Genomic DNA, 19,305 nt, shown 5'->3' on the forward strand with positions numbered 1-19,305 from the left:
TGCGTGAGCATGTGTGTGTGTGTGTGTGTGTGTGTGTGTGTGTGTGTGTGTGTGTGTGTGTGTGTGTGTGTGTGTGTGTGTGTCGCTCAGGAATGTGGAAAGTAGTTTTTTTGCCTCAGAGGCTCCACATATTTTTAATCATGTTTGCTATGCTGTAACACGAACATTAGAGCCAGAACTGTTGGGAAATATCAGTTTCATCATAGCCATTACTCTGGTCATGCACATACATTTGATTTTATTTTGTTAAAACCTTGAGATATTGGGTTTTGTTTGTTTGTTTGTTTTTAAATCTAACCCAATAAAACCCACTTAAAAATAAAGATTGAGTATGTGCTAGGACTATTTTGATAGCAAAAACAAAAAAGTTAAATATAACAACTGCTGAAAAAAGAAGAAGCAGTTCAGTTTCATATTTGATTATCTTACTGAGAAAACTTGGCAAAATCATGAAAATGTCCACGCTGCCAAAAACTGCCTGTGTAATTAGACAGGCCCATGAAGATAATCTGTTGGGTGGAGGAATTTCAGTTCATATCTGCCCTCGGGCCATTTTCACAGTTTGGTTGTCTTATTCATTTGTATATTTTATTAGTTATTATGTAATTTCCTCTGTGGGTTTATATTCCTATAAAACTATGAGTGAGGTTTTGTCTCTAAATACAGCAACACTGCAACAAACTGAGAAATATAGGAAATTAGAGCGTGTCCAGAAAGTATTCACAGCACATCACTTATTCCACATCGTGTTAAAGCCTTGTTCCAGAATGGAATGAATGATTTTTTTTCACCTCAAAATTCTACACACAGTACCCCTACACACACATATATATATATATATATATATATATATATATATATATATATATATATATATATATATATACACTAGTTCGTTTCAAGCTCTTTTATTTGAAAAAACAAAAGAAAAACCAGAGTATGAGTATTTCTCCAGTAATGTAACTGTTTTGAGAGAGTCAGGACCTTGCTTTTTCTGATAGTAGAGGAAACAGAGAGCACATTCCACGGGAGCTTCACCCCCACCGTTGTTGAAGGCAGACAAAATAGGGAGCCAAGGCCATAAGTCAGGCTCGCTAGGAGTTATATGGAATAATAAGATTTGTATGGAATAAAAGATTGTTGATTGAGCATTTATACACCGAGTATTGTCCTTCCTTCAGCCCAAAGATTAAAAGAATTGGGAGGCAATATCACCTGAGAGGAGGAAGAGTGGGGTTGTAATTCCAGGGAGAGTTATTCTCTTTTCCAGTGGTAAACGATCCAGAGATGGTAAGAGATAGCTGGGCAGAGACCGACTGACTAACACAATGAGTAATAATAAAACAAGTGCTAATTCAATCACTAAGCATGGAAGATTTTTACCACAAATATGGCAGCAGTGGTGAAAATGGATGCTATGGCAAATCCTTAAATACACTGCAAACTAGTGAGCTGGGTAGCAGGTGCACCTGTCTGAAACCTTGCTGAGACTGGTATGCAGCCACACCTTCCAGGGAAAAAGGAAGGTGGTAAGAACCTGCTTACTAAAAATCAGTGGAAAGAACAGGAAGAATAGAGAAGGGAAAGGGAGAAAAATGTGGACCTCAGAAGGACTGCAGACTATGGCAGACTTATGTTTTATTTAATGGCTATTAATGACTATTGGTTTTCCTTGTTTTATGAAATTAGAGCGTTTTATGAAAATAGGTTGTCGATGGAGAAAGATTTGCATAGCGAGTTTCTGGAATAAGACAGCAATTCATATTCAAGATTCTTGATGATAGTGTCTCTTTGTTCTCAAGTGGAAAGTTGAAAAAAAATTGACCTGTGGGAAAAAAGTCCCCTTTTAGCTGTGGAAGATCTCAAGTGGTTTATATTCATATTAAAAAGAAGACCGAAGCATGGGCCAAATTATTGCTAAAATCAAAGGTGTGACATATGCTCATTTTACTGCACACTTAGGTCCATTATCTTTTATTATTTCACATAGCTAAGCAAGAAAAATAACTTCAGGTCAAAGGGGGTTCTGCAAAGCTTTACTCCAGCATAGGCATAGGCATTATTACAAAGAATTCACCAGGGAATTCCTACTAAATTTGATGGCAATCCATCCAGTAATTGCTGAGATTCACAAAGGGAATGCCACAGTGGAAAGTTAGATAATCAAAGTCAACAGCATAATTCCTCCATGGAAGATAAATGTCTGTACACAATTTTATTGCAGTCCATCCATTTTTTCTCTCTGGATTACAATAATGAGCTGATTGATCAGCTGATAGATGATGAGTCCTTCTTGAGCCATTCTGCTGCAGGTGTGACTTAATGTGGCACAGCTGGTTTGACAATATTGTGTTTGGTATTAAAGCTACTTTAAAGGTATTTCCAGTAGATGCCATTTATTATACTTTTTTACTAGCTTTGTTCATTTACTGTGCTTCCTCTCCTTTTGCAAGGTCACTGCCGTATGCTGACTCATTTGCTTTCATTGTAATACCTTCTGTTTTATGGTATGACTCACCTGATTGCAGACATTTTCCAGAGGTTTCAGTGAGACTGATTCAGCCCCGCTTTTACACTACCAACTGTAATACTGTCTGCCTGTTCAGCTCACTGAGTCTGTGCTTAGTCACAGGTTTTCCTGAGCCTTTTGTGAGTGTAATGGTTTGAAGTCTGTGATGATGCACATTCCAAAAGTAATCTGGATTTGTTTGTAATGGAAAGCTCAGCTTCTCTACTGACCTAATTTTTGTTTTATAGTTAGTTTTGGTCATAGGAGGGAGTTTACTGCTTATAAAAACCTTAATTTTTTCCTTTATGTACAGCTTTAGTTAGACTTACTGTTCTTTAATGATTGCAGTCTATTAGAGAATGCAGCGTTGGAGACAATTCATCGGTGGCCTTCAGAGAGAAACCTTCGGTGAACATTTTGTCACAATTCATCTTTCAGCACTAGACATTTATTTTTTCACCCCCTTTCCCCTCCAATATTTGTAGTAGTTCAAATATGGAGCTGAAAGCTGTATAGTAATGTAAAGGTTATATATAATTACATGTACATTTATTTTTCATAAATCAGACTCAGAGGTCTTGAAAATTAACAATGAAAAGTCATTATTTATGTGTGCCTATCATGCACATGCCAAGGTGTTGATGCAGCGCAACGTCGCCTCACTGTTCATTGTTTTTTTACATAATGGCCCACTGTGATGAGTAAATGAGGTGATGAGAAATCAAAACAAAGCCTCTGTGCTCTTTTCTGTCAAATACTTTACTTCCTGACTCACCTAAATACCAGCCCACACAAACAATGAAGCACTTGAGGTTTTTGTGGGAGAAATGACCTGTTTCATTGCTGATTACTGCTGAAGCCAGGTTTGACCTGCAGATTATTGTTTTATTGATTTAAGGATTTTAGCTGAATGCTTTGAAGGTACATAATAAAGTTAAACGGCATGCAAACAAAAAACAAACGAGGAAATAAATACTATAGACTGGTTTTATGAATCCTTTAGGGCTGTAAAGCCTTTTTAATACTCTTGTCAATATGCCAAATATTGAGCAACAGATGACAAAACCTGCTTGTCTTGACAGGCAAATCCAAATGAGTGGCAACCTCTTGTGAACTGTGTGGAAATCTGTAAAACGTGGTGTAAACAACAAGTAGATTTTGAATGAACTTGAACAAAATGCAAAAATCTATCAAATAAATAGTAACGGTAGCATGAAACAATTAAGACCTTTGTAAAAGAAATGTATAAAATATATGTAAAAATAGTTATTATGCTTCCTACATCAATTATTTATATTTATACTTGTTGCTTTCGAATAAAAACAATACATCATTGATTTATACTTATATTTTATTAATGTTCACCACACATGTTCAGGGAAACACATGTCAAATATGGATTTGTTACATGAATATCTATTGTACTATAGATATCATTTATTTAAAAATACATGTTATGAGATGACGTTATGTAGACTGGCATGGCACCAATATAAATCTCTTTTTTATATAATAGAGTTTGGCATGTTACTTTTAAAATTAGATATATTAAGACACCGAATCATGGGCACACATCATGTACAGTACAGTGTACTCAAAACCCCAGAGCAGACAAAACAGCGACCCGCCTCGCTCATTTACAGCAAACAGCATGATCTAACCAAAAATGGTTTCCTGACGCAAATCAAGTGCTTGATTTGAAGGAGATTAGCCTTGATCAAACTGGCTCCAATGACAGTTATGAGTGTGAAATAACCTAATTTCAGCATTTGTATGCTATAATATGTGTCCATATTAAAGCAAGACCTACAATAAACTGCAGATGTCGTCTCAAGATGCTATTTGGGTTTAAATGCTGTACTACCTTCATTGTGGATATTTGAATAAAGGAAGCCTGAAGAGGGGGAATCAGCTCCATTGAACAACAAATCACTAACCATGTTTAACACATCGTAACAAGGTAATCACTCCTGCTAAGTGAGTGAACCTTGTGTCCCAAATCCATACAAAAGCAAAGTTGTGAGCAGTGTAGTATACTCTAGAAAAACTAAAGGCTGAGAATGAGAGACTTAACAACCTCTCAGACTTGAACATAAAAGTGTGGTCAACAATCTCAGACTTTTTTCTTTTTATCCTATTCTCAGATGCAATGATTAAATATACTGAATTCCTATGTAGTCACAATTGTAGCCACCAGTCTATCAGAAGAAGTCATTGGTTAGGTAAGTAACTATTGTGAATGCATCTACTGCAGTACTGTATTTATTTTTGAGTTATTATGCTCATTTAGAAACTGTTGTTACAATTTACCTAGCAAACTAAGAGGAAAAATATCACTGCAGGATCAAAAGCTTGTATACAAGGTTTGCACCTGACTACAACAACACGAATAAAAGAAGAATACATTTAACAAAGTCGTTTTTAACAGTAAAAGAGCTAGCAGTTACACATAAACCAGTCTTCACTAAGAAGATCAAACAATTTTCATTCTCATAACGATTTTTCAGAAGTTTAATTTGACACTTTTCATCCACAACTTCCTCTGAAAATGATATCTGCCACCTTCGATCTTCACATTCATCTTAAAATTAACCAGTTCTTCACTCTCACAGTGACATGAACCATATGCCATGCTCTAGTAGCAATGTCATGCTACGTCCTTCTATGCTACTTGTAAAGGAAAGCAATTATCCATAAGGTAAGGTAAATTTGAGAATATAAACTGATTCTTAAGCATCAGAACAAATGACCAAAGCTTTTCTTTATCTGTTGCTTTCAGTAAGTAGATTGTATGGACAAGGGCCGCAGTGATGAAGCTTAAGATATCAGGATCATTTGGCTTGTTAGAACTGGACAGAATAGGCAATTCTTCTTAAAGTGTCCTGCAAAACAACTATCTGGATGAAATTACATCGACCCATACAGTACTTATTAGTCGAAATATAGAGAAGGTTATCGAGGAAATTATTTTAACACATCTTTGTATGCCGAGTTAGTTTGATGCCAAAATTCTCTGGCAAGATAAAAGTTGTTAACAGCCTCTACTAACAGTTTACCAGGCTGGTGGCTGGTGTTATATTCCAAACCTGGTGTTAACACAGAGACACAAAGACAACTAATATGCATGTTAGACCTGCAGTATATCTGTGTATGTTGTTTGGCTGAGAGGAAGACCGATGTTGTACATGTGCTCAGGGTTTGTCTGACAGGAAACATTATGCATGGTATGGAGCACGGGACTTCACAAATAAGCATAAGAGGAAGCGGTAAGTGCCAGGCGGATGAGGCTCAACACAGCTTTGTTTTTTTTCAATTGTTTTTTCCTTTTTAGCACAGTCAATAGGCTGCATCAGTGCAAGGCATAAAATGAGCAGATCCCTGAGCAGCAACACACAACCAAGAAAAGTGAGAAATGTAAGTCTGTCTCACAATTTTCACATTTGGGAACATGTCTGCTGGTCCTATCCCTCATGGTATAAAATGAGTTCTTTAATACAGGACATGACAAGCCAGCTCTATTGTCTAATTAGCTATTAATGACATTTCTGCCACTGTGGAAAGCTCGGCATGGCTAGATTTATGTACCATTAGTGAATGATAATTCTCAAAGCTCTGGAGGACATGCTAATCCACTGCATTCATTACCACACAAGTCTACTTCTTTAGTCAGCTGATCAGTATTCATAAGGTTGGGCATAGTTTTGGGCACTTCAGTACCGCTCAACTGCAGCTACATTGACAAATCGTTCATTTTGCATTTGGCTTTAATTTGTTTTCCTCATAATTTCACCCCAATGTTATCAGAAAAAATTAAAAGACGATGCACTAGGTGCATTTCAAGTGAGACGTTTTGTTCTAAGCCCATTGTTCTCACCCCTGGTAGTGGTTGCTGCTGTACATTAGTAAAGGATATTTTTTGGAATATGTCCAATAAGCCTTTTGTTTCACAGCATACAAGTGTGGAAAAATAACAGTTGTCTTGTCTGTTTGCTCTGATGTCCCTTGGAAAGAGGTAAAGCAATCAATGGTCACATTTCACATTCTAACTATGGTATAAAAACCCAAACCATCAAGACAAATCATCACATATGTAGGCAGCAATGGTAGAAATCAGCATTTGCAGAACAATAAAATATAGAACACATATCTCACATCTAAGTACAAGCCTTTATTTCTGCTGAAAAACAACTGAATGCAACTCTGTTATGCTTTCCTTTGCTTCATCTGCCCCTATGATAATGTAAGTATGTCATTCTTAAAGTTGCAATACTGTAACACCTTGTTCACATCTTTACACATTGCCAGGCTGGAAGATGTTGTATTTAATGTGCAGCGCATTAGCTTTATTTTAGAAGAAATAGCTCTGTTTCCAAAAACCTAATGGACACAGGAAACTAATGACCTCCAGACAGCATACCCAAAACCAGCTCAATGATGATTGTTAACATAACTTTCACACAGCGTTTAGTTATTTATGCAGCTTTGCAGAGATTAATGTCTTTACTGAATACTTATATTTAAGATTTAAGATTTTTCGGTTAAAAGCTTGTAAATTGCAGTTTGCTTCGCAGTTCTCACAAAGTAACCCTTGTATGCTATAAACAATGTTGTGATACTTCTCACATTCTGATGTTTAGGGCATCAACAGAAAACAAACCAAAAAATGGACAAAGCTGTGAACAAGGTGTAATAATGTCTGATAAAATCTTCTTAAAAGATGCAAGAACTGCTTTGTCAGAAGAGGAGGTGCAGAGACACAGTGATGTTCGAGGGTGAGCTCGTGCTCACCCACCTACTTCCTGTCAAAAAGCTGACACTTCCTCCCAGCAATGCTGTTAGACTCAGCTGCACTAATTATAGCGCCAAGTCCAACTGAGTCTGCAGTATTCTGCCTCAACTGCAAAATTGTGCTTAGGAGTTTATGTCCCAGAAGTGTTAAGGCTTTTGAAATCTCAATACCAGACATTTTTTCTAAGTACTAATGAGCTATACCAATGTATAGCTCATTACAAGTATAACAAGATGAATGATTAGATGCAAGAGCAGTATTAAAGGTTTACACATTCACAAATAAGCACAATCAATCAATTTCAAAATAAGTAGATAAATGGTAGAAAGAAGTGGCCTGGTATTGGTGTTTTTTTGCCAAACTTATAAGATATGTTTATCTTTTTTTGTCAGAGAGGAAAGGTTCGCAAAGCACTTTATGGTTGAATTACGTTTAAACTTGCAAAACATGTGAGTTCATGGACACTAACTCCTAATCACTTTAGTTTAAATGGCATTGTATCCGTCTTCTATTTTTGATCTGATTAAGACAGCTAAAGCTGCGGCTATTTTGTTTTATTCTAAAAAATATAGAATAAACCCCGTATTCACTGATATTTTCTGGACCCTCTCTAAAAACCGAAATAGAAAAAGGCAAATTGCCGCTGTACAACGCAACTGTGCACTTTAATGCTCTGCGAACCTCATCTCTGAGCAATGGCTCCTTGTCTTTCCTGTCATTGGGAGCCAGTAAGGATGAGGAGTTAGCATTAGTTTTAGCTGCAGTTAATGAAGCCACAGGGTAGCCATGGCGAGCAGGAGTGATGGCCCCAAGGTGAAGGCAAGGGAGGCAGCCAGAAGCCTCCCATCGTTTACCAGCCTGAAGGAAATGACCTCCACCTTGAATCCGTCTTCGGTGGCCATGCAGCGAAAGACACCTTCCTTTAGGGGTGTGTCAACAACTGGCCCCAGGACACAGAAGTCTCCAGAAAAAAGGCAGGGGTAGTTCTTAATGCAGTTGTCCTTTTCCCAGCGATAAGTGGCATGGAAGGAGTGCACAGGGCAAGGGAGAAAGACTGATGTGTTAGACTGCACGAATACTTCTCTAGGGGAAGTTCGACGCAGCTTCAGAGCTGTCAAGGAAGAGAGATAAGGAATTTTATACCTGTAATTCACAATTTAACATTACAGCTGTAAATGCTGAGTGAAGATCTCTCCGTGGACACCTGATAACCGAACCCACGTAACGCTTTTTCATCTTTCATATTTCCAGCTCTTAACCTTTAGCATTGTTTTATAAATTGTTGCTGAGGGAGAATAAAAAAGCAACAACAGTAAAAAAAAAATCTGACAATTGTAAAATGTTCAGGCACCCAAAAATCTAAAGTCTGCATATTCATTATGCCTCCTGTTTGTTTATAATTATTGAAAATCAAGTGCAAATTTGATTGGGAACATTTACACAGCACAATATTATTATAATTTAGGAGCCCAAGGCAAATTCTATATCATTTCCTGTCTCTTCAAGTATTCAAAATGGACCCACAGATCATTTTTGGGCTGAGGCCTCTGGTGAGTTCATCTAATAATAACTTTGCAAGAGTTCAGTTACAGTAAGCAGAATAAAATGCGACTGGTTCAACAGAAGTAAAAACCAAAAGATCTTGAAATACACATCATATTCAAGACCAATAAGTACTGAAAAATACCAAATATAGAACTCACATTACTCACATAACGTCATCCAGCCTCTGGTGGTTATCAGATTTCAATATTCACTATTTTCTCATTTTTTCTTGTTGACTTGTCTAATTCCATATTCAATATTTCTTACTGTTTTCCACTACACAATTCACAGTTAAAACAATTATAATGTAACCAACTGTCCAAGAAGTCACTGAAAATGATAACAAACCCCCTCATCTGAATTTTTCAACCTAGTCATAAAGATGAAGGAAGCAAGGCTGCTTTGTCTTAAGACCAGAAACTAGATCTGCATTTTGAATGTTATCACTGTAAGCAGCATGCCCTTTGAGGCGAGAAAGCCTGGCAGGCAGTAGCGTGCTATGAGATTTCACACTGCTTTGCGATACTGCTGTTTCTTGGATTAATCCTGATATGAGTTTAAAGGCGTTTGCTTCTCATAATCTTTGTATACTGTTTTTCAAGAAAATAGATCAACGTCTTACTGTATTTATAGGAAGGTCATTTGACACCAGTGGCACAACTTGGAATAAATGCAATGCTAAGGTCAGATCACTTGAGTAGATCGCTTTCTCTTGAGAGACTACAAACTGCAATCATTTTATGAGGTCATAACTGGATTTGAACTCTGAAACAGGGCAAGCTATAATATGCTAAAAAAAAATCTCTCCCTTTGGGTTTTTTGGAATCTGCTCAATTATATGATAATCATCTTTTTTACTGTAGCTGCTCAGAAAGGTTCCTATTTTGGTTTAATTAAGATGGAAAGAGAGAGGGAGAAAGTTGATAAAGGCTCACCAGCAGCTTCCCCGCAAACTGAGGAGTTTGAATGGTCCAAATTCTGAATGATTCCCCTGTTGGAAAATAAGACAGAGGACAAATTTCTTATTAGTGCCACTAATGGTTTATGAGCCACTGCATTGTTAAAAATTAAAACATGCAGACAAATGACTCCAAAATGTGGCAGAGGAAGGACAAAGGAGTTAAAGGCTTAAAACTCTATACAATTAACTTGTGATTTTTTTTCTAACTGAAAATAAACAACATGTATTAAACCAAGTGAAAACTTATTAATCATGTCAAACAGTGGAAGTAGCAGTAGCATGTCATCTCTTACCCCCCCCCCCCCCCCCCCCGAAACTGAAGCTACTTTGTATTTTCAGCCATTTTATTGTCAATCAAAAAGTGTGGAATATGTTTTGTCTGCTGGAATTGATGCTGTGTTGTTAAGATTGCTAATGAAAGCCTGTTGTCTGCTCAAATAAAAACAGACGATAGCTCTGGAGCAGTAACATCACATGTAATCATACCCAGTTGAGGAATTGTACGCGGGTGGGATGGCGACGCACTTCCTCCTGGACTTGTCCCAGCCACAGTATGGATCCCGGGAAAGGATGCACTCTCTGCAGGTGTCACCATAGCGACCGCAGTCAGCCAGAGGCAGTCGCTGGACCTCCATCGCTGTAGCAACATACAGGTGTCCCTTTGGAGGATGATGCAATATAGTAGCATCAATATTAAAGCCATAAATAGCAGACAGAGCTATCTTTATACTTAAACCACTGCAAGGAGTCATCTTGATTGACAATGAAACTAATACCCAAATTAACATAATTTCATGGGACAAACTAAGGACAAATGACTATTTAATATTAACAATTTCAGCCTCAATTATATCAAATTACAATAAGAAAGCAAATAGAGAATGTATTTGTAGATTAATTATACTTAGAAAATGAAAAAAAAGGCAATTGACATGTGGGAAACTTATTCAGGGAACAATTTTAAACGAACTATTCCTCATTGTTATTATTATAGCTCTTGTTGCATAATATCCACCCAAAAAAAACCCCAAGGAAATAAAAATGCTGATGGTGGGAAGATGTCTTTGCTATTTCTAGATGTTTTCTGCACTGCATAGCTGATGAGGTGGCACATATATATAAATGTATTCCAGTGCGTCTTTAATTATCTTGGAGAAAAGGATGATTAATTTGTTCAACATGTATTGTATTATATATATTGTTCAAGCTACAATATATATATATATATATATATATATATATATATATATATTCCCAAGCTAGGCGAGTGGCTCCAGCAGATCCCGGGAATAACATCGGAGATCTCTGTCCAGAAGAGCGCAGTCCTGGGAACAGCTAAGATACTGTGCAGGACCCTCAAGCTCCCAGGCCTCTGATAGAGGACCCGAGCTTGAAGGATAAACCGCCCGCAGGGGCGTGCTGGGTGGTTTATATATATATATATATATATATATATATATTATAAAAATAATTTAAAAAAAAGGATTGTGAGCTGCACAAAGCTTGTATAATAATATAATATCCCAAATCTCTCAGTGTAATACACTCATTGACCACTGTAGTAGATACATCTATTCAACAGATTCTTAATTCAAATATCTAATTAGTCAATCACAATGGTTCCACTCCTGCCAGCTAAGAATAGAAAACTGAGGGTACATTTCACATGGACTCGCCAGAATTGGTCAATAGAAGATTGGAAAAAAATTACCTAGTCTGACGAGTCTCAATTTCTTCTGCAACATTTAAAAAGTAGGCTCATAATTTGGCATAAACTTTATGAAAGCATGTTTCCACCCTTGCTTGTAAAAATGGTCCCTGCTGGTTGGGGTTTAATGGTGCGTTGGATATTTCCTTTGCACACTTTGAGTACCTTAGTACTAACTGTATTGTTTGAATGCCACAGGCTACATGTTTATTGTTTCTGACTATGTTCATCCCTGTATGACCATAGCGTACCCATCGTCTGATGGCCATATCCAGAAGGATAATGCACAATTTTAAAAAGTTAAAAAAGTGGTTTATTGAACATGACCATGAGTTCACTGTATTCAAATGGACTCCAAAGTCACCAGATCTCAATTCAGTACAGCACCTTTGCAGCTGACAAATCTGCAGCAGCTGTGTGATCATGTCAATATGGACCAAAATCTTTCAAGAATATTTTCAGTTACTTGTTGATCAAGCTAGTTCTGAAGGCAAACAGGATGCCCCGCCCACTACTCATAATGTGTAAAGTATTCACATTTACCATGATTCTCTGAAAACAAACAAACAAACAAACAAACAAACAAACAAACAAACAAAAACCCTTAAATGCAATTTCAAAGAGAAACTAGATCCATCTTAACATACTGGGGACTGTAAATCATGTAATTTCTAAATTACTACTAGAGAGGTGTACCTAATGAAGTAGCTTGTGTGCTGTGGCAAGGATAACCAGCTCTAGTACAATTAATTTTCTTTGAATGTTTCACAGGCTGTGGCCGTTCCTAGCATAGCCCAAGCCCTAATGCATATTTATAATGACAAATGTAGCTAAAATCACACTCTACCACACAAATCAACATAATTACTCATACCTTTTGGGTATCAATAGCCATGTTTAGAACAGGGCCCTCATTGTGAAACAGAGAGTATTGAGATATGATGAAGACATCCTCACTGGTATGAAGAACTTTGAGAATTTTGCCTTGTTCTGTATAAGACAAAGGAGAAAAGAGGAAACGATTACAAATGAAAAAGCTACACATTCTTTGTGGTATTTTTTTTCAATGTATTTGTTAAAACTGAGTTCCAGCCCCTGTTATGCTTCTGTTGAGGTTTTATGACAGATAGGCGGTCCAAATGCAAAATGGCATTTTGAATTTCAGCTCAAAATAGCTTTTCTTTAGTTGAACTGTGCAAAATGATTACCTGGAAAAATAACGTAATACAGGAAGTCATGTTACCAATGGGGATGTAACCTTAAATGTCTGAGTTCTATGGGCAGCAGGGGAAATCAACCCAGAGGTTTGGATTCTGGATGAATTTTGGATCGGTTTCATAACTTAGGCACTTTGTTTTGTTCTTGATAAAAATGTCACAGCTTTCAGTAACCGATAACATTTAGTATCCCCTCTGGATACTAAATGTTCAAAAGGAAAGGATGCAGTTTCGCATTAAAAGTATATTTCTTGCAAACTGAGCTGAAACATTTTGGCCATAACACAGACTTATGGTAAATCTCAATGTATTGCCCTCGGTTTGCAAAAATCAGGTTCCAAATGGTCTGTCCTTATTAATTAAACAAATTACATCAACATGCATCAGTAGAACACAATGCCATTTGGCATTAATAAGGTCTTAAAAGGGCCCCATGTCAACAGTTTGTTTGAAGACTTGCATTATTTCAACTTTATTCTTACATATCTCATCATGCATATCTCCTCCTCTATGAAACTACCACTCAGCAATCCTCATGCCAGATAGTATTCCAACATCAAAAAGAACATGGATTAAAAACAGCCAGTGGCTGTGGGAAGATTAATCCTCCAATATATAATAATAATTACTGCAAGTTTAATGAGTTCAAGAATGAGACAAGAAGTCATACTTTTAAGTAACTTTCAAATTTGAGCTTTTAGTGTGAAAATGCTTCTGCAAGCCTCGATTTATTATTGTTCTATTACTATGAGCCACCAAATTTGCTGCAAAACAACTTACTTCTACTAAACATCTGTTTTTCTCATTACTGCTGCATACAATAACACAGAGCTCGAGTGAAAATGCACTGAATATGTTTTTTGTATTTCATTAACTGTATCCTTGCTACTAGATGTTAGCTGCTTGCTCTCTCTTCTTTTGGATTGTCTGCATTTGTGTTTTCAACATGGAAAGGGGATTTTTATTGCTGCACAAATGAGCAAAGTCATGTTCACAGCACATCGTCCATGTAAATACTTGATCCACCTGTCACTTAGAGCGAAGGAAGTAAGCCCTATTTGGAGGATTTAGTACACCATTCTGTAGCTTTGCTAATTTATGTTGGTTAATAATGTTGCTTTGCATTCAGCTTGAGTTTGAAAACTGACAAGTCACTATTCGAGCTTTGAGCCACTTTGATTTGTACAATCAGGTTACACTACTAAACAGCCACGTTTTTCATAATCTCTTCTGCATATTTTCCTTGTTTTTAGTTATTTTTTTGCTGCAAACTGTTTTATAAAAATTGAAATGTAAATGTTCTACCCTCAGTGCAGTACATGCACTTCGATGGGCCTTTGTTGCTGCCAGAAAACAAAACAGTTCAAACTTGTTTTATTCTTTTGTTGCATCTTTTTTTTCCTCTCTCAATGTTTTTTCTCACTACTGTGAAAATGTGATTACTGTGATACCTTGTTTTTTTTCTCACATCCTCATTTCCTGAATGCTCCTTCTGCGAGGCTCTTTCTCATTTATAATTAGACAAGCAGGTTCTTGCTGCCGCTTGGACTTCCTTTGTCCTCAAACTGCCTCGTCTCTTTTTCATAAACTTCAAATCTTTTATCCCCTGTTGTCAAAGATAACATTCCACATTTTATCTAATTTATTCTCATGTGGTTCTTTAATCCTGTCAAATGCTATTTTCAGCTCCTTTATCTAAACAGTGTATATCAGCACAAAGACAGCCGCAAGATATTCTGATGGGGAAAAGGGTGACAGTGCTGAACTCAGTGGCATCTGCTGAGCAAATCAGTTTTTTTCTTGGTATATTTAGCTTTTTCAGATGAGGTCTGCTGACACATCATACTCATTTACTGTAAATTCTTATCCCAGTACCCTTTTAAAACTTTGCAGTTATGTGCACCTATTATATAAAAGCTTTCCAGGTATGATAACGATAATTAAAATGGGCCTGTTTTTGGTAACAAGATTTAACTCTCTTCTCTCTAAGTTTCAATACATTCAGTACTTTTACTTCCCCAGCTTGTTTTTCTAGTCAGATAGCTCATTGGCCTGTGTCTTACCTTTAAGTTACTGACACTGTCTTAACAGAAAATAACATAAAGTCATTTTGAAACAAGTGCATGGCTCTGACATTTCTTCCATCCCTCAAGGGAGATTTCTGCTATATCACCTCAATGACTGAAGTGATCCAGGCAGTTCTGCATCTTGTAGTGTTCACTATGTCACTGAGGTAAAGCAGGAAAACAAATCTTCCACTACTGTCCTTTATAGTTGCTCCATTTCAAGTAGTCCCCTGTAACAAAGGCTAAATGCTCCACTTTTCCCACTGCCTGTCAAAGGTTGCAATCTATGTTTCCTTTGTTGCTTTTTTGGGCTATTGAACTTCAGGGGCCAATTGCAGCTCACTTTTTCCTTCTCTCCCCTTTGTATACATGACTAACACTGAGTCTATATGTCTTTATAGATATCAGAATATCTCAGGAATGTTTTTCATATTGAATAAACCTCTACGGTTTTTAGGCAGGATAAAACAAAGAGAGTTCTTTGTGAACAAATGATTCTTGGGGTGGTAAATAGGAATCTATCACATCCATCATAAGCTTCCCTTGCCATAACTACAGTCTTTCTTAAACATTAACATCTTTGAATTCCCTCATTTAAAACTCATCCAAAACTGCTAACTTTTATTGTCTGCTTACATGAGCAGAAAAGGTACAGAGAGAATACTTTAAAACACTGGGATTGGAGAGTGAAACCCGTGTTCATTCATCATTTTTCTGAATCAATTATGCGATTCGGGCAGCATGGTGGAACAGTAGTTGTTGCCTCTCAGCAAGAACGTCCTGGGTTCAAAACCACCAACTCTCCACGTGTTTTTGGATTAATTGGTGACTCTAAATTCCCAATAGGTGTTGGGAATGATCTATTTATCTGTGTTAGCCCTGTGACAGACTGGCAACCTGTTTAGGATGTATCCTACCTCTCACCCTATTGGAGATGGAATAGTTTTCAGCCCTCGTTTCCACCCTGAATTGGATAAGTGGAAGTGTCCATCACAGAGAGAGAGAGACAACAATTCATTCTCACATTCACACCTTCAGCTAATTTAGAATCACCAATTAACCTTACATGCATGTCTGTGGATTATGGGAGGAAGCTGGAGTACCTAGAGAGAACCCAGAAAGGCACAGGGAGAACATCGAACTCTGCACAGAAAGGTCCCAGCTGGCAGCCTAGTTTAAACTGTGAACTTTCCTGCTGTGAGGTGACAGTGATAACTGTCCCAGTGTGTCTTAAAACAGTGCTATTTAATCTTACAGTGGATTCGACAGAATTTCTTTGTGTCAGTTTCCACATTTAAGCTCTGGCCTTAATGTGTTTCCTTCTAAGGTGTTAGTGTTCATGCCTTTATTAGTTTCTTTTGCCTTGTTTTCGTTTCACGTTGAGTGTTAGTTTTCTATCATGTTTTGTTTTAGTTCCGCTTCCTACATTTCTCTGTCTGACTTCGTGTCTATTTTCATAGTGATTGAGTATTTTGTTCTTCTGTGTCTTAGATTAAGTTACAATTTTTGGTTTAGTAAACAGCTTTTGCTTGACTCCTCCGCATTCTGCATTCTGGGTCTACCTTTTTACTCTACACACAGCTATGTTGAGACAGTTTTTCTGCTGAAGGGGTTATTTGATCTCTCCTTTTACGCCTGATGCCTCAGCAACTTTCAAAGAATCAGTTTCCCGCCACCTTCGCTTTGTTTCAATCAGATTGGGATCAGGCTGCAGCTGCCCTCGGCCAAGACTTTGACTTTTATCTTAAATGCAGCCCTGGCTCTTGGTTTCTTCTCTACATGTAGCTAAGACTGTGGGATACATTTTTTAAAAAGATTACTCCATCAATTAGGTTACTACTAAAACGGCATCCAAATCCACACACAGGAGCTAGAGACAACATTTTGTCTATTCCAAGTAATTTTCTTCCTTGTGAAAACCCAGCACCTACTGTACATTATCAGACTCAACCCCTGGCTGAGATTTGGGTACATTATCTATACCACTGTAGCACTACAATGACTCTGCTGTATGAAAGCAGTTTTGCAGCAGCTTGCAGAAAACATCATGTTACAGTTATTGAAGTAGCCAGTTATTATATGCATAAATTCTGTTGAAATATTTATTGGCTAGAGATCAAAAGACTAAGAAACTCACTCTGTCAAAAACTGTTGTGTTTTGTCAGTTTATATCTTATAGTGTAGTCCCACTGAGACTAGTTAGATGGGTTTAAAAAGCAAAATATACAGTGCACTACTTAGCTAATTAGGAGTTGGGCACCACCCTGTCAGCTTGTTCTAGGTCAACATGTTAAAGAGAGTTCAATTAGCCTTCAAATACATCACTTTGGCAAAGAGCTGTGACTGGAATAAACAAGAGGTTGATGCAGAAATTAGATGAGAGGAAGTTGAGTAAGTGATGTTTTCCACTTCCATAGAAACTGCCATCAAATTGGTGTTTTGCATAACAGCAACAAGAGTCTTGTCGTTCTACTTGAGCCTTTAAGTGTGAGTGGGAGTGCTAAATCCCTCCCTCTCTTCACTTTAATTCCCATGGTCTTTTAAACCCTAATTTTTGTTTCGGACCTATTGCCAACAACCTAACTATTTTGTTGCTGTTGTTGCAACGTTTTCTTTTGCTTCTGTACAATTTCTCTTTGTATAATTAAAAAAAAAAACAACAACAACTTTTCATCAGACAATCCTTTTTCTAAATGCTTTAACATATGTCTGTGAAGGTTCTCAGTCATCCAGGTCATCGTAGTCAAAGGAGCTTGCAAAGAAAAGCGTCTGGACTTCTTTAAGTTTCTTGAAGGCGTTTCACCTCTCATCAGTTCTAAGGTCAAATGCTTTAAGATATGTTTTTCTAAATATTTTTTCTAAATATACTATTCAGGGAAAAAAACATAAAAAAAATAATAACTGTATTATGTTGTTACTCAACAAAACTCTTTGCAATCCTTTTCTGACAGGACAAATTATTTAACCTGACTTTTTACCATCACTAGGTATCATTTTAGATTGAATCAAAGTGGTTGTTGGTCTGCTTTGGACTTTGAATTGCAGCATTCTTATCAAACTAAATGAATTTGTCCAAACAATAGCAAATACAACATAACAGATTTAAAGCAGACTAACAAGTGTACAACAAAGTGTAAATGCCAGCTTCAGCTGGTCTTCCGCTCAGTCTTACTGGGAGTATTTATATTGAACATTGGAGCACTCGTGGTGTTTTTGTCCTGCCTACTAATTATTGCTTTGCTTTTCTTTTTCTTTTTCTTTTTTAAGCTCAGCTTTGTAAGATATTTTTAATTTAAATGATTTTTTAATTTAAGAGGAACTTTGCACATAATTAAATTAAAGCAAGGTATATGAGGCAGAATAAGTTAAATGAACCAAGAAAGACTAATGTCTGAAGAAAATGCCTCTCTATGATTCCATTGTCTGTGGTTTCAAGGTGGACACGAGCTCATTGCTTGTACCCCTTTTATTAAATTAAGACTGCAACTACCCAACTATGCATGAGCTGCCTGTCTTCTTCACTCACTAAAGACTGAATTATTTCAAGAAGGCAGCTTCTCACCATCATTTACACAGATACAAGAGCATGTATGAAATAATTTATGCAGACTGATGAGCTTGACGAGTTACACAGAATGAATATTTATACCCAGCACTCTAAGGTGGAGGTGATGCAATATTAAACCGAACGGAAAATGAACGCTCTTAAACGACAATTCAGAAGTGATCACAAAGGGAATCTGAAAATTGCAAAAGCTGAACTGTAACATATAACCTGTGTTGTAATGGATAACACAAGCTCTGTTCTGCATGCCAATTACTGTCCCTGAAAGTAAAAACAAGAAACAGGAAATATTTTGTCAGTAGGAAACAGCAGTACAATGTGTTCCCACAGCCTCAGATACCAGTGTGACTCAAACTGCTCTACTTTCTTTTTAGGCCACCATAGAGACCCTTTGCTGCTCATAGCTCACCATTCTTTCCCTCGTATTACTGGCACAGTTAGTAGAGCTCATAGTGACAAGACATCAACCTGCCTTTTTTAATACCACCAGAAAAGCTTTATGAATGACAAGCACATATACACTGCAGCAGTCACAATTTGCAAGATGACACTCGCTCATCTTTGGTGAACTTGAGTGGTGAGACAATCATGCACACAGGAGCATATGACTTGTGATGGTTGCCATAGTGATCTCCCTTAGGCACAACACAATTTTTCCAGTAACTGCTACGGGCAGCAGCAGCTCAGAATTGCTGCTTTGATCAAATAGAAATAGTCTTGTGAAGGCTATGGATTGTTTGACTAGATTTTGAGAAGAAAATATTTTGACAGTTTGTCAGTTTTTCACATTTAATATTCACAGCTTGTATTGAGAATTTAAGAATATCTTAGCGGTAATTGTTTTTAAATCATATTTTAGTCTGTGTTTGTTTTTCGTTTTTAATCTAGTGTTGCATGTTGAACCGGGACAGTAGAGAGTGGCTAATATGCAAATGCTGCTCATCA

At 37.1% G+C, this 19,305-nt stretch overlaps 1 protein-coding gene across 1 annotated transcript in view; it reads right to left on the bottom strand.

Moving 5' to 3' along the window:
- Window positions 1–4,300: 4,300 nt before the first annotated feature.
- The window catches only part of si:ch211-113g11.6 (semaphorin-7A), a 41,494-nt gene continuing 26,489 nt past the window's right edge, over window positions 4,301–19,305 (bottom strand). Inside the window, exons 11-14 of the mRNA XM_006791793.3 lie at window positions 12,387–12,502; window positions 10,291–10,463; window positions 9,779–9,834; window positions 4,301–8,409 (exon numbers count right to left, since the gene is read on the bottom strand). Of these exons, the coding sequence (XP_006791856.1) occupies window positions 8,063–8,409; window positions 9,779–9,834; window positions 10,291–10,463; window positions 12,387–12,502 (692 nt within the window). The 3' untranslated portion in view covers window positions 4,301–8,062. The remainder of the gene's footprint in view (window positions 8,410–9,778; window positions 9,835–10,290; window positions 10,464–12,386; window positions 12,503–19,305) is intronic.

This window comes from Neolamprologus brichardi, chromosome 11 (assembly GCF_056152115.1).
Source record: "Neolamprologus brichardi isolate AB-2024 chromosome 11, ASM5615211v1, whole genome shotgun sequence".
In the NCBI taxonomy this organism is placed as follows: domain Eukaryota; kingdom Metazoa; phylum Chordata; class Actinopteri; order Cichliformes; family Cichlidae; genus Neolamprologus; species Neolamprologus brichardi.